Raw genomic sequence first — 15,311 nt, forward strand, 5'->3', positions numbered from 1 at the left:
GGTTGGGTGTCTTCCATTCAAGTTGCCGCATAAACATGTGGGCTTAGGGTAGGGAAGTTAACTAAAACTTGGGGATAAAAAAACTATAGGCCCAACAGGAATCTTTCAGTATTTTCTCTGTAGAAAATGTAAGGAATAATTCCTCAGGAATTCACTTTTTAGATGAGGGCTCCAGCTGTTAAAATACAATGTTAATCCATAACATGAGAAACTTTGCCAAACAAAAGCTAATAATAGTTCTTCTAAATGCAACAAATTCAAAGCATTACTTTTTAACTTGGACTAACCAACATTGTAATTTGCCCTTTATATGACTCAATTCAATTATTTTTTTCTCCTCTGCAGATTTGGGCGTAAACTATGCCTGTTAATTACAATCCTCATAAATTCCATTTCTGGCATTCTCGTGGCCTTTGCACCAAGCTATACCTGGATGGTTATCTTCCGTCTGATACAAGGACTGGTCAGCAAAGGGGGATGGTTAACAGGCTACATCCTGAGTAAGACCCATTGCACTTACAGCTTCTGAAAATAAACCAATGGTTTAGCGCAGCGGCTGACAAGCTTTAATAAGTCCACAGACTGGCACAACCCGGCTCTGGTTTGACACAGACCAAGTGGTTTCATTGCAATCAGTAGCAGGGAGCTTTGCCGGGCATAGCAAAGCTATGGGAACTGAACCATGCTATCACCACTTCCCCCAGCTCCCTCACTCCCCAGATGCAACATAGCTTCCAGCCAGTAGGGAGCTGCACAAGGGTTGAGCAAGACTGTATCCTCACTGATACCATTTCTACCCACCCTCTCCCCCGCAACCTCCCAGATGTGGTGCAGTTCCCCACCAGCTTGAAGCTGCCACATCCATGGGGGAAGTAGGGTATGGCTGCATGGCTCAGGCACAGACACAAGTACAGGCAAAGCCCTGCAGCTGTTCAGGCTCGATCCATGCCTCCATGGGTTTGAAAGTAGGAGTGAACACATCTGTTTTTATATTGATGAATGTAAGGAATTATGAGACAAATGGGGAACCTGACAAGACATTTTCCTCATGAGCTCCTTCCCAGTCTCAGTTCTCTATGGTTTTCTGAATAATAAGCACATATTAAATCTATATCCAGATACACAGACATGGATTACTTTAAAATAGCAGTGAAGGGACATTAAATTTGTGAAAGCTGAGTATGTGGTCAGCTTGCAGAGATAGGATAGTACAATGCACATTTTAAATCTGAGACTTTTTTTTGTGAAACATATTGCTGCCTCATTTTCCAAAGCTTAAAAAAGAGTTTTGTTTCTTCAAACAGTTTGAGTTAAAAAGTGACAATATAACATATTTGCTTTCAACATTACTAAGTTCTTAAATACAAGCAATGAATGGGCCAAGACATCAATGGGTGAAACCCCAGCTCATTGTAGTTAATGGCAAAACTCCCAGGATCTACATGTTAGTTACATCAAGTACAAAGAAATACATATTTCATCATAATCCCTGTAATCTTAAATGGACATGCAATCAATCCTATTCATTTTCCTGTAGTCTCAAAACACACACATAATAAAAAAGTAATTCTGAAAAATAAAAATGCATATTCAAACATTAATGATACTGAGAAGCTTCTAACACAAATCCACATACCAGACGTCAACCACACTATACATTTTCCAATTAAAATACATATATGCACATTCACAAGAAATAACTATTACAAAAAGCTCTACCAAAAATCCCCAAATGTTCTACTTAGTTGAAAGTAAATATTTAGATTGTGAAATTGCTGTTAAAGTTGTAGCTAGCAACCAGCTATGGAGAACACCAGAACTGTTGTAACATTTCCAAAATCTTCACGTTTGCGAAATATCAAAACAAGATTTTTATGGCTCATCATGACTTACAGTCTCCTTGCACTGAGCTATCTTTGCTCTACATACAATAATGGCCCTCTTCTCTTTCAAATGGCCCTGTACTGGAAGGGAATGTTTTGGGTTTGGCTTTGTTATAATTAAGTTAATCTATTATTTCAACTATCCCTTACTTGGTCTGGATAACTTCTCGTTGCTCCAGAGATTTACAGCCCATTTCCTTTTTAAATGGATCAGTTTCTTTTATAGTTTCGTAGTTGGTAGGGTCAGAAGGGACCTGAGCAGATCATCAAGTCCAACCCCTTGCCATGGCAGGAAAGAGCACTGGGGTCAAACGACCCCGGCAAGGACTTCATCCATCCTCCTCTCAAAGACCCCCAGGGTAGGAGCCAGCACCACTTCCCTTTGAAGTTGGTTCCAGATCCTAGCCACCCTGACTGTGAAGTAGCGCCTCCTGATGTCTAGCCTGAATCTACCCTCTGCCAGCTTGTGACCATTATTTCTAGTCATTCCTGGTAGCGCTTGGGGGAACAGGGACTCTCCCAATGCCTGCTGGTCCCCCCTGACTAGTTTGTAAATGGCCACTAGATCCCCCCCTCAGCCTTCACTTGTGGAGGCTGAACAGGTTCAGGTCCCTTAGCCTCTCCTCATAGGGCCTGCCCTGCTGCCCCCTGATCATGCAAGTGGCCCTCCTCTGGACCCTCTCACATCCCTCCTGAAGTGTGGCGCCCAGAACTGGACGCAGTACTCCAACTGCAGCCTGACCAGTGTTGCATAGAGGGGGAGGATCACCTCCTGGGACCTGCTCAAGATGCATCTGTGGATGCATGACAAGGTACTGTTGGCCTTCCTGACTGCGTCCCCACACTGTCGGCCCATGTTCATTTTGGTATCAATAATGACTCCCAGATCCTTTTCTGCCTCTGCACTGATGAGAAGGGAGTTCCCCAGCCTGTAGGTATGCTGCTGGTTCCTCCTCCCTAGGTGCAGTACCTTGCACTTGTCAATGTTGAAACCCATCCTATTCTCATCCGCCCACCCCTGTAACCTGTCTAGGTCCGCTTGCAGCCTGTTCCTCCCTTCTAGCATGCCCACTTCCCCCCACATCTTAGTGTTGTCTGTGAATTTGAACAGGGTGCTTTCTACCCCCTCGTCCAAGTCATTGATGAAGATGTTGAACAGTGCGGGCCTGAGAACCGAGCCCTGGGGGACCCCACTGCCCACATCCCTCCAGGTCGAAAATGACCCGTCCACCACCACTCTCTGGGTGCAGCTCTCCAGCCAATTTGTGACCCATTTGACTGTGTAGGCGTTGACACCACAGCTGCCTAATTTTTTAATGAGGATGGGGTGAGAGACAGTGTTGAAGGCCTTCCTAAAGTCCAGGAAGACTATGTCCACCGCAACACCTGTGTCCAGGGATTTTGTGACCTGGTCAGAAGTTCCCTGGGTCCTCCTTCCTCCCTTATTTGAAAATGGGAACCACATTGGCCCTTTTCCAGTCCTCTGACACCACACCAGAGCACCATGAGTGCTCGCAAAGCCGTGCCAGGGGTCCCGCAATGACCTCTGCTAATTCCCTCAGTACTCTGGGGTGGAGGTCATCAGGACCTGCTGATTTACATACGTCCAGTCCCTCCAGAAGTTCCCTGGCTAGGTCCTCTCTGACCCCAGGCCTGGGTGCGCCTCCGCTGGGGTCTACGGGGGGGTCCTGGTGTGGGGGAAGACCCGGTACCTGCTCAGAAAAATGGAGGCAAAGAAATTGTTAAATAGGTTAGCTTTGCTATCTGGTGTGATGACCAGATTTCCTAGCGCGTGTCGTGCAAAGGCCCCATGTTACCCGGTACCTTCTTTTTACCCGCTATGTGCTTAAAAAAGGACTTCTTGTTGTCCTTGATCCAGGTAGCTAGTCCCAGTTCCATCTCTGCCTTGGCCTTCCTGACCGCCCCCCTGCAGCCCCGAGCAACCGAGGTATAGTCTTCCATGGGGATGGCCCCTCCCTTCCATTGGGTGTATGCTTCCCTTTAGCTAGGAGACATTCCCGTATGCTTTTGGTGAGCCATGGGGGCTTTTGCACTCCCTTGCTCCCTTTGATTCATGTTGAGATTACCTCCCTTTGGGCTTGGAGGATTGTCTCCTTAAGGAACGATCACTCTTCTTGGACACCTGACTCCTCTCTCCTCCGGGACCTCAGTACCTCCCCAACTATTCTCCTTACCTCATTGAAGTCCGCCTTCCTGAAGTCCAGGGCTGTTACCTTACTGCAGGCCTTTGCCACCTTGCGCTGGATGGTGAATTCCAGCAGGCGATGATCGCTGTCGCCCAGGTGGTCAAGCACCCGCATTTCTTATGTAATAGGGTTAAACAAAAGTAATTGTTCCAATGGTCTAAAAGATAAGCAAAGCTGTGAAAGTGATACAACACAGAATGATCAGCTCAGCAGCAAGGATGGGCCTATGTAAGTCTTGCCACAGCTTTGAGTTTTAATATTACTCAGCTTAGGCTGTCTGCTCTTGTTCCTTTCCCAGACTTAAGGCTTCTGATGTTCAAAGGTTTGCCTCGTATCTCTCCCAATTATAAGACTGGCCCAATAAAAGATAATAAACAAAATCTTGCCTTTTGCATATTTCCCGAGCCGTCGTGGTCTGTCACCACCACTACCACGTAGGTTAATGGACTGAAAGAGACCTCCAAGCTCAGCAGATCCTATTCTTGAAGAATACATTTGATTATTCAAGTTACTCCCTGTCCCTGAGCAAAACTGTAACTTCAGAGGATTCTTCAGCAGAGATGCAACTAGTAAGGTTTGTGCCCTGGGCCAGCACTGCACAAGTCTGGTGGGCACTGTCAAGTCCCCGTCTGGACCCCTCCACCTCCTGTGGCACAGCTTGCCTTGGCATGTCCCCTTCTTTGCCCCTGAACTGTTTATCTGCACCAACCTCCAAAGCCCCCAAATCCACCTACTGCCACCCTCCCTCCCTGCTTTGTGCTGAAGACTGCTTTCAGGCCCCACCTACTGCAGCTGTCATTTACCCTCTCTGCCAATTGCCATTACTACCAGCCACGGACAGTGGTGAATTTGGCAGTGACAGAGACCATAGCTTTATTGGTGGGGGAGAGCTGAGACCAGCTTCCAGCACAAAGCAGAGAGGCCCGAGGCAACTGCAGAGGAGAGATACGGAGAAACAGTTTGGGAGCAGACGAATGCATGGTCCAGGGCTAAGGAGGGAGACAGACTGGCATGAACTACACCGCACCAGATGGAGGGGGCCTGGGGACACCTTCTAGTTCTTTGAGTGCTCTTCAGTATTACAGCTACAGCAGGGACCCAAAAGATCATGGAATCCAGAACCGATGAAAATAAAGTAAACTAGATTCTCCTGTTTGAAAATTGATGGGTCATCTGTTCTCTTCTATCTTGACTTATATAATTCTCTTTAGTTGCAGAATTTGTTGGCTTAAAATATAGGCGGACTGTAGGGATTGTTTACCAAGCAGCCTTTTCTGTTGGACTCCTTGTATTTGCGGCCGTTGCTTATGTGATTCCCCACTGGAGATGGCTGCAGCTTGCTGTTACATTGCCAAATTTCTTCTTCTTGCTCTATTACTGGTAAGTACCTATAATTTTACAGGTAAGAAAGAAAATACAAATGGAGATTTTTTTTTAAATGTTGATACTCTCTTCAACTGGGAAAATATTCAGTACAATATTGTTTTTAATTAGGTCAGAAATGAATTATTTTTGCAGACCACTTCATTGTTTCATGGGACTTGTGCTTCTGGTTCCCTCACACCCCTCATTGACTGCTATGAACCAGTCCCCAGATACAACCTGGTCTTCTCTTGGCCTTTAGATATTAAGGAAAATTGCCTTGCATCTTGGAAATTGTAGTTTAGCCAAGAAGCACAAAGAGAGGGAAGCATGGATTACAACTGCCATTTGCCCATGACTGTGTCTACGGCTGGATGTTGATCCAAAACAAAATGTTTTCAAATTTCTGAAATGAAATGTTTTTTTTTGGAACTTTTCACTCTGAAGAAAGTTCTTATATTTTGTTTTTGCATCCCAGCTGGGAATGGACAGAAACACTGAAATATCAAACCTTTCCCACAGATTGCAAATTCCATTTTGCCATTTGCTGTGTTTCCCAGATGGGAGAGACCTGACTAGAAGTTTTAAAGTATTACATACAGGGACCTGTTGTGCCATTAATACAATGTTATAGTCAAGAAATCAAGCACTCTGTATTACTTTTAATTCACCAAGAGGCTGTTCCTGAACAGTATAAGACATTCTTTCCCATTTGTCCTCCCTGACACAGGACCCTGCCTTCTCAATAACTCTTGTCCCTAGTTAGTCCCTGCAAACCGGTACCATACAAGACCAGCACTGGGAAACTAGCTTGGTTCTCCAGACTAGCAGAGTAGGACATTGGCCACTGAGAAACTATAGTAGCATTATTAAGAGATAGGATCAAGCAACCATATTCATATCCAGCATGCTCTTTGCTCATTCCCTCCAAAGTTGGGTGTTTTTAGATCTGGGGGCTTTGATTAGATCCAGAGTGAGGGATCAGATGTAAAATTCACACTACATCTGGACTAGGACTCCTTATCACCTACCATGCAAGGAGCTCGTGGTTGCTTCCAGCTCTAGCTGTGAAAGCAACATCTCAAATACAAATAGCTCTAAGTGGGGGGTGGGGGGAGAGGGGGAGGTGGTCTGTATTTCTTCAAAACAGTTACTCCCGTTCAGGCTAAGAAGTAGGTATTTATTAATAGTAAAAAAATACTGTACTCCCTCACATACACATGTCCCCAAATAAAACATACACCTGGTTTCTGGAAGACAGAATGTAGGAATAAAAGGGTTTTCCAGAGTTGTGGTCCACTGACAGAGTGCTGGTAAATCATTCTAGGAATATCAAGTGTCTGGGCAGTGTGCCATCTCAGGAAACAGTCTATCATGCCAGGATATTCCTGCTACCTCACCTAGACTGGCTTCTGGGATGCTTCATGTTGCCAGGAAGACTTACTATGTCACACAGGATTAGGCTCCAGACCCTTGCAAGGGCAATAGCAAAACTATGAGTTCTTTACTGCAACTCAGGGGTGCCATGCCCCATTGGCTGGATGGATGGGTGGTATGGAACAAGTATATAGGCCTGATCAGGCCCACAGGCTGGCCCCGTGCTCTGGATCCAGCGCACAGGGCCAGTCCGGGTGTATCTGGTGTCTTGGCCCCACGTGCCACATACAGCACAGAGGGCCAGTGTGATGCATGCCACATAGGATGACCACCTTTTTAAAATGTAAAGGTGGCACATGCACATGGCAGCCACTTTGTCCCACTCCCAGCAACCCCAACCCACCTTGAATGCCGCCAGCCTGCAAGGGGAAACCCATTGTTTCGTGATCCCTGCGCAACACTGCAAATCTGGGACAAATGCTGTCCCAGGGTCATGTAACCCAGGACTGGGACTTGAGGTTCCCATTCCAGGACTGTCCCACCCGGTTAGGGACAGGTGTTCACCCTAATGGCACATGCTGTGTGCTGGTCCAGACAAGACCCAGAGACAGCATCCCAGGCTGGATAGGGCTCCATTCCACTTTCTAAGTCAGACACAAGCGGCAGCCATCATGGCGGCTGCATGATACACACATGTATGCTTCTTTTCCAGCTTCCATGCTTAAGACACACACCCCAATTTGGGGGGGGGGGGGGCTGATTTTGGGGGAAAGATGCATATTTTATGTGAGAAAATATGGCAGGCTTCAAGCCTCCTATCAAATATTTTATCTTTCAGCAAATATCATAATTAAGAACATTTTAACCATTTTGAATATTTACAAACAGATTTTTTTCTTTAATATTATTTTCATAGTTTCATAGTTGTTAGGGGTTGGAAGGGACCTTACAGATCATCGGGTCCAGCCCCCCTGCAATTGGGATGAATACAGTGAGCTATTTTTGTCTAAAAACCAGGCAAGGTGTTCATTCAAAGGGGGCATACGAGAAGTCCCTTCCGACCATAACATTTATGAATACTTAAGGCAGCGGTTCTCAACCATCTTAAACTCAAGGCACCCTCCACAACTTTTGTGAATTAAACAGCACCCCGTTTCCAAAGGTAATGTATTTATTACAGTCCCTGCCCCCTTGAAGAAAGGCCAGGCAGTGGGGGTGTGGAAACAGTCATGCAGGGAGAACCTGAGACAGCCCTTATCTGTTTATCTTCTCACACTTCCTACAGCACCCTTCAAAGGATCTTGTGGCACCTCAGGGTGCCCCAGCACCTTAGTTGAGAATCTTTGGTTTGAGGCATCCCGCTGCAGCTCTAGAAGCCTCACGTCAAAAGCTGCCACCAGTCAACCCAGATGTCCAGGCACAAATTCACATTTGCCCCCACAGAGTCAAAGGCATTTAAACATGATGCCAGGCCACATCACTCCATTGCATGCTGCTGATGACAGAAACTGCTGTGTCTTAATCAGACTAGCCTGATAGGCTGCTAGGAACAGGTAGATCTTTGACTTTTCTAATAAGCCTGAAAGTAGATGACCATCCACAGCTACCAAGGACTTCAGCTGGATTTGTGGTTTTTCAGGACCCCTTAGATGCTAGCAAAAGAAATTCAATTCAGTTTTAATACTCAAGGACATACTTTGCTTCTACATGTAGCTGTGTATGGTTGCTTGCGTTGCAGGTGTCTGCCAGAGTCTCCTAGGTGGCTGATCGCTCAAAAGAAAAATGACAAAGCCATGAAAGTTATTAATCGCATTGCCAAGGGAAACGGGAAGAAACTCCCTTCCTCTTTTCAGGTGAGAGTGTACTTTATTTGCTGAGTACACACTTACAAATGATACAGTAGGTTTAGGATTGCTCTCAGTTTGGAACAAGGAGCAATTTGACAAGCCAAAGCAGTGAAAACTTATGAAGTCAAGTGCTTATAATTTGTAAATGCTCAGGATCTTAAAACACCACACATGATGAGTCCCACATCAACATCCCAATAGACACGATCTACCTTTCTGTGAAGGATCAAGCAATATTTTAACAATCAGTTCACAAGACTGACCAATTCAAAAACATCTTTTGTTCAGGGGTTTTAAAAATACATTGCTGTGTGCAGTGAAACAGATTTGGTACAGACAGACAAGCTGGAGGTAAATGTTTTCTCCCATTATTTTGGTTACTCTGCAGTCAAGTTCTTAATTGGCAAATGAAAAATCTTAACTACTATGTCCTTGCATTGATCCAGAGAAAAATGGACAAGGTAGATCACTCATGGCCCTGACCCATCAACCCCATACCCCTGTTTAATATCCCTCTTGTTCTCTCTTAGAGTCTTATCCCTCAAGAGGAAGATGGAGAGAAGCATAACCCTTCATTTCTGGACCTGGTCAGGACTCCTCAGATAAGGAAACACACATTCATTCTGATGTACACGTGGTAAGGGACGGTTAGGCAATATTGTCATTTCAAAGTGCCAGATTTTCAGAGTTGGTTTGAGCCTGTTCCCCTTCCCCTCCAACCCACTTTGGCTCAGTTCTTTGAATGAATTCTCTTCGGCAATTTGACTTCACCTGGGTTCTGTCTCTGTCCAGGTTCACAAGCTCCGTTTTGTACCAGGGGCTCATCATGCACATGGGAATAGCTGGTGGGAACATTTACCTGGATTTCTTCTATTCCGCTCTTGTTGAATTTCCGGCTGCCCTCATACTCATCCTTACAGTTGATCAAATCGGCCGACGTTATCCCTGGGCAGTGGCAAACGTGGTGGCAGGAGCTGCCTGTCTGGCTACTGCTTTAATCCCAGAGGGTGAGTTCTCTAAGCTTTCAAGTCAACTAGTCCATGCCAGTGTTAGCTCTTGAGGCCACATTGTAGTTTTGCTCTAGACGTAGGGAAAAGAAACGCCAAACCATTTTTTGCTGTAACAACCACATCTCCATTGCAATTCAGTGCAAACAAAGGCAATTTCCTCCCCCTCCACCAAAAACAAAAACAAACAACACTAAACATTTTTTCCCACATCCAGAGTTTTTCTGATGTGAGGCTTGAGAAATGGGGCATCCTGGACTGCATTTCCCACACTGCACCCACTTGGCTGTTTAACTCTGTGTCATTTTTACATAGCCCCAAGTTTAGAGTAGTCAGCAGAGCACCAAGCTTTTGGGGGCTTATATATGCACACACACAGAAATCAAGAGAATAACTACACTGCAAAGTCCCTCCCCAGCCATAGCAGTCCTGAGCATGCCCTGCTCACCTGCTCCCACTGGCATGCTCCAAACCCAGATACATGAACGGCCAGACCGTTCTGTGCGCTTGCAAGTCTGGGGCTGATGCCAGGAGTCTCAAGAGTAGCTGCAGAGGGATATCATAGAGGGGCCTCACTGGCACATATCTGAGTTTAGATTATGCTTGGAACCATCCCAACTGGGATGTGCTGCCATGGCTGTGTAGGCATGCCCTTAGAGACTGTCCAGGTACAGTTTGTTCCCTCACACATGCTGACGCCAGAGCTAACAAATTTAAGATGACAAGCAAGCTCAATGACAGACACCAGTCCTTTATGACATTTAATCTGCTCCTCTCTCTCTTCTGTTGCTCCAAAGGCACTAGTCCTTTAAGGGGTACTGCAGAACATCTTCCCTGAACTTTTAATTCAAGAGTACAACTACAGTAATAGCAGTGACCACAGCAGCCAAACCAAGGGCAGGAAAGGACCATCTTGGTCACAGTGCCCACTTCCCTCACTAGCCATGGTCAGCTCAGACGCACATTAATAGAAATGGGGAATCTAGAGAAAAATTACTCTGCCAAAGAACAATACTCTGATGAGCAAATGTACCACTTAAAACAGTGATGAGGCACAGTAGGGGCTATACAAGGAGGCAGTCCAGTGTAATCTACTGGATGCCATATGTGGCTAAAATGCAAGGATTTCTGAGTCCTAACCTTCGCTCTGCAGTTACGCTGGGTGCGAGGCCTTGGGGGAGTTTCTTCAACCATCCCCTTCAGTCTCCTTATTTGTCAAATGAAGGATTTCACTTCTTTCCTACCTTTCACGTCCTGTGAGGGTGACCCAACAATTACAGACCTCTTAAGTAGCCAATGGGCATACAAGTTTCCCTTCATCTATACTAAATAAGGAAGCAATTAAATGCAACTTTGCTTACCAGTGAATGAAACAATGGAAATCACCAGACCTAAAGCATGTGGTATGTGTGGCAAGACCTGACCAGAAACTAAACAATGTGGCTGAGAACTATTTGGTGGCAATGGATTAGGAACACAGGAGTTGGCACACTGGTTTGCTTACAGGTGCATCACTGGGTGCATGTGAAGGGCATCATCCAGCAGACAGTGAGAAAAGTAGTGCAGATGTGGCTCTGGATAGAAGCCAAGGAGAGCTTCTCTAGGGCAGGGTACTTACTGAAGAGGCAGAGTTGGATTTTTGACCAAGAAAATAGCCGATTATTTATTTTTACTGTGATCAGGGAAACAGGACTGTGTGTATATGTTCTTTTGTATATAAATAGGATTGCATCAAAGAAATTCTTGACTCTTATCATCTTTCTCTCTTCTTTTGGAAACAGCTTGGCAAAGCCCCAAATACTGTCTAGTCTCTCAGACCACCAAGGAACATTAAAATAAATTGTTTACTGAGTGAGACAAAGTTATCCATATATGCTCCCTCGACGGTTCTTATAGTGTAGTATTACCATTTACTAAATTCAGTCTTTAACAGTGCTTTACAACTTTATGGGAAGAAACCAGCCAGAAACCTAACTCTAAAGCATGTGCTTTCCTTCCAGATCTTTACTGGCTAAAAGCTACTGCAGCTTGCCTGGGCAGAATGGGAATTACAATGTGCTATGAGATTATTTGCCTAGTAAATCCTGAATTGTACCCAACATTTCTCAGGTATGTTTGCCCATCCTACACTAAGACAGTAGAGAAGAATAAATGTACAAATGCAAGGGGTCTCTACTTGCTCAGTCCAAGATATAACAGGGCCATGTTAGAGCCACAACATGCAATTCAGTGATGCATAAAAGTGGGGTATCTATCAGACAAAAGAAATTCAATTTAAAAATAAAATATTTAATGGTTAATAAGACACTCCTTCGCCTAGCAAACACTGCATGGGCAGGTGGAGCAGAATGTTCATGGAAAATGTTTTAAGTTCCAGAAAATATAAAGTAGCATTGAGATGGCCACAAGAAGCTGCCTGGAAACCACTGATGAGGAAGGGGAAGCTGCAGTCCATGCAGTGACCAAAGAAAGTGATTTTGTATTTGGAAAATGGGTGTAAAAATAGAATTTCAGATGTGCAGGACAGCAGAGATGGCATGTGATGGGGCCATAGGTGCGGGAGTAGTGGGGGGAGGGCATGCTGAGTGCTGGAGAACAGGGATGGAGTAGGAGAAAGGAGAGGGACCCAGGGTCTCTAGTCTCTTCACTTGAAAGGCAGCAGCTGCTGCTTCCCTAACAGCAGAAGCTTGTGCTGCTACGACTGAAGCACAGGTGCCCTGTTCACATCCTGACCTCTGGGGCACAGCTGTGCCACGCAGGCAAGGCCTCCTGGCAGAGAGGAAACATCATTCCACCTGTCCTCCTGCTCCACAGATATACTGCGGGGCATAGGACCACATAGGGCTTCTAGGGACAGGCAGGGGCTGTGCAGGGCTGCCCTCCCCATGGCAAATACGTCTGGAGGGAGGCACCCCCTCATAGTCAACACCTGGGCTGGGTGCTCTGCTTGCCCTGCCCTAGTTATGCTACTGATTCTCTGGCCCTGCCTCTTCCATGCCCAGTGTATACATCTTGGAGAAACAAGGGCCGGAGAAGTCTCTGTAATGCATTACAAACCATCCCACTCCTCCAGACTGTCCCTGCAAAAAACCACCACAAGAACCAATCCCTCATTAAAAAGAAATGAATCATAGAATTAAGAACAGCAGACCTTACAGACATCTTGTCAATCTCTATCAATACAGGATTATTCCTCCCAGAACATTTTCCACTTCCTTATCTAGTCTCAGTTTCTACCTCCCAAAATTCAGGGGCTTCCCATCCTCAGAGAAGGAACACTTGATACTTTCTGATACACTTCATTGGAAGATCTTCCAGATACCTCACCCCTATTTTCTTGTTGTTAATGGTCCCCATTGCCCTAGATTAGTAGGCCAATAAGAATAAGTTCTTTTAAAATCCCTTTGTATTCATTTTTAAATCTTTTCCCTGAGGGTAGCAACTCGTCCCAATTTATCATATATGTGAATTCATTCCCTACCCCCTCTGAACATCTGATTAATGCCTATATTCTTGCTACATCTTGGTGGAGACGTACCCATTGTCACATGCAACAGGCTAGATGTGGTCCTCCTGGTATTGTTAGCAGAAATGCTGTGCCTAATCTTCCCCATGCATTGTTAAAAATTCTTCAGCAGCAAATAGCTAGAGAACCCTTTTAAATATGATTAAGGTTGAGAAAACTTTTCAGGTGCATTTGTTTTCCAGGAATCTGGGAGTACTTGTCTGCTCCTCCATGTGTGACGTTGGTGGGATCATAACGCCATTCATTGTGTACAGACTGGCAGAGATCTGGCATGAGCTGCCACTAGTGGTTTTTGGTAAGAAATCTATATCTTTTTGTGGACTTGACACACTTGTTATATCCTAGACATTGGGGCGGGAGGAGAATGGACCGCTCCAGGCAAAAGGATTCAGCTGAGGTGAAATCACCTGGCTTGACAATCAAATAGGTATGGGAAAGGAGTCCTTAAGTACTAAGAGACACATTATGTCCTTGGCACACTGTTCTCAGGAAAGGATGTTCCCAAACACACCTGCCTGAGCCTGTGAAACCCAGAAATGCAGCAGGGAAACTGCTCTGGGGGCATCCCCCTCAGCCTCTTAATAAGCACATTGGAGACAGAGCGGCATCACCGTCACATTTCTGGGGTTGGGACATGCCCTCCCATCCAAGCTTGTTGAGGATGAAAGTAGGCATACCTCCAGAGACAGACTGCTTCCTTTGGGTTCTCCAAGTGGTGTGAGGAGCCAAAGCACATACAAGATTTGGGTTTTGAATTTCTTTTCTTATGTCAGAAAAGTAACCTTGGTAACTATTGCACTCACCTGAAACTTGAGAACTCTTAACAAAAACCCACCTGCAATCTGGATTTCTTTAAGATGTGTTTACTTAGCTGAAGCCACTGAGACTCAGTCTATAATCTTTAGAGGTAATTATTACTCATCTGTTTAATGCTCATTAACATCATCATCCCTGCTTCAACTCTAACCCTTTTGTCTTTGTACTTTTGAAGCTGTGGTTGGTCTAATTGATGGTGGATTGGTGTTGCTCCTACCAGAGACCAAAGGAAAAACTTTGCCCGAGACCATTGAAGATGCTGAAAATATGCATAGGTACAGTGCTATGCAGGCTCCCCTCTCTCCCTTCCGCCTGCAGCTCGTAGGAGAGAAATTATACCAAACCCACATCAGGAATCACAATAACACCGTATTGTAAAGCTGCAGGGACAGGCATCTGTTTTACTTGTCCAATATCCAAACTATAGTCTAGATCAGTGGAGCTTGCAACCTTTTTAGATTCATGGCACCCCTGGATAGACTCACAGCACCCATCAGAAAATGCCAGCTATTAGTGGGTTTTGGGGGGGGTTTATCTTGTGAATCATGTTTGCAAACCTAACAGGACTAACATTGTATATGGCACCCCTCCAACACCCGTGAAAGGATCTCAGTGCACTGTGACACCCTGATTGAGAATCACTGGTCTAGATCATTCTCAGCTGCCACATCCTTGTGTCTACTAAGCATGTTGTTCATTTCAGCATGGTTATTGCTACTCTGACAAAACACCACAGTACTAGCCCATTGCCAGGAACACTGGAACAAGAAAGAGAGGTCATTGGGTGTGTTTTGGATAGCAGTACAAAGTCTCTGAACTATACGGCATGACCTAAATCAAACTCTATAAAATAATTAGTTGTCTGAAAGGAAGCTTGTTTTATGTAGAATTTGAAAAGCTGTAACCTTGATATCACTCTTTCAGTGTAGTGACACATAATTCTCACCTACTGGGAGGCTGCTCCCAGCTTTAGTCTCTAGGTATACAGAATGAAGGTTTCACTGGCAGAACAATACCAGCTGTCATGGGCAAAAATAGCTGTCATGGGCAAAAAGGGGAATAGTGAAGAGTTAAAGGTGACTTTTGAACCCAATGTCTTCATTTCAGTGTGGTGCCTTTGTAGTAGAGAAGTGACCTTCCAAAGAACATGGTTATTTTGGGTAGTCGATTCCCCTTTTCTACTGCAACCTGGCAAGTTACATAAAGGATGTGAAGCTATTATTCCAAAACAAAAAGAAAAGGCTGTTGGTGAGATATATTGCAAACTCAGAACCCAGTCAAAGAAA

At 45.1% G+C, this 15,311-nt stretch overlaps 1 protein-coding gene and 1 long non-coding RNA gene across 2 annotated transcripts in view; one reads left to right on the forward strand and one right to left on the reverse strand.

Annotated features, from left to right (window-relative positions):
• The window catches only part of LOC102382626 (solute carrier family 22 member 2), a 33,021-nt gene that overhangs the window by 11,633 nt on the left and 6,077 nt on the right, over nucleotides 1–15,311 (forward strand). The window contains exons 3-10 of the mRNA XM_006021925.2: nucleotides 346–500; nucleotides 5,302–5,470; nucleotides 8,568–8,682; nucleotides 9,207–9,313; nucleotides 9,469–9,683; nucleotides 11,684–11,792; nucleotides 13,392–13,504; nucleotides 14,201–14,300. Coding sequence (XP_006021987.1) covers nucleotides 346–500; nucleotides 5,302–5,470; nucleotides 8,568–8,682; nucleotides 9,207–9,313; nucleotides 9,469–9,683; nucleotides 11,684–11,792; nucleotides 13,392–13,504; nucleotides 14,201–14,300 — 1,083 coding nt within the window. The remainder of the gene's footprint in view (nucleotides 1–345; nucleotides 501–5,301; nucleotides 5,471–8,567; nucleotides 8,683–9,206; nucleotides 9,314–9,468; nucleotides 9,684–11,683; nucleotides 11,793–13,391; nucleotides 13,505–14,200; nucleotides 14,301–15,311) is intronic.
• On the reverse strand, nucleotides 5,355–10,594 carry LOC112549978. The gene is made up of 3 exons (XR_003093639.1): nucleotides 10,132–10,594; nucleotides 9,536–9,756; nucleotides 5,355–5,478 (listed from the first exon to the last, which is right to left on the reverse strand). It is a non-coding gene; the product is annotated as an uncharacterized LOC112549978 (long non-coding RNA).

Source organism: Alligator sinensis, unplaced genomic scaffold (genome assembly GCF_000455745.1).
Source record: "Alligator sinensis unplaced genomic scaffold, ASM45574v1 scaffold682_1, whole genome shotgun sequence".
NCBI lineage: Eukaryota > Metazoa > Chordata > Crocodylia > Alligatoridae > Alligator > Alligator sinensis.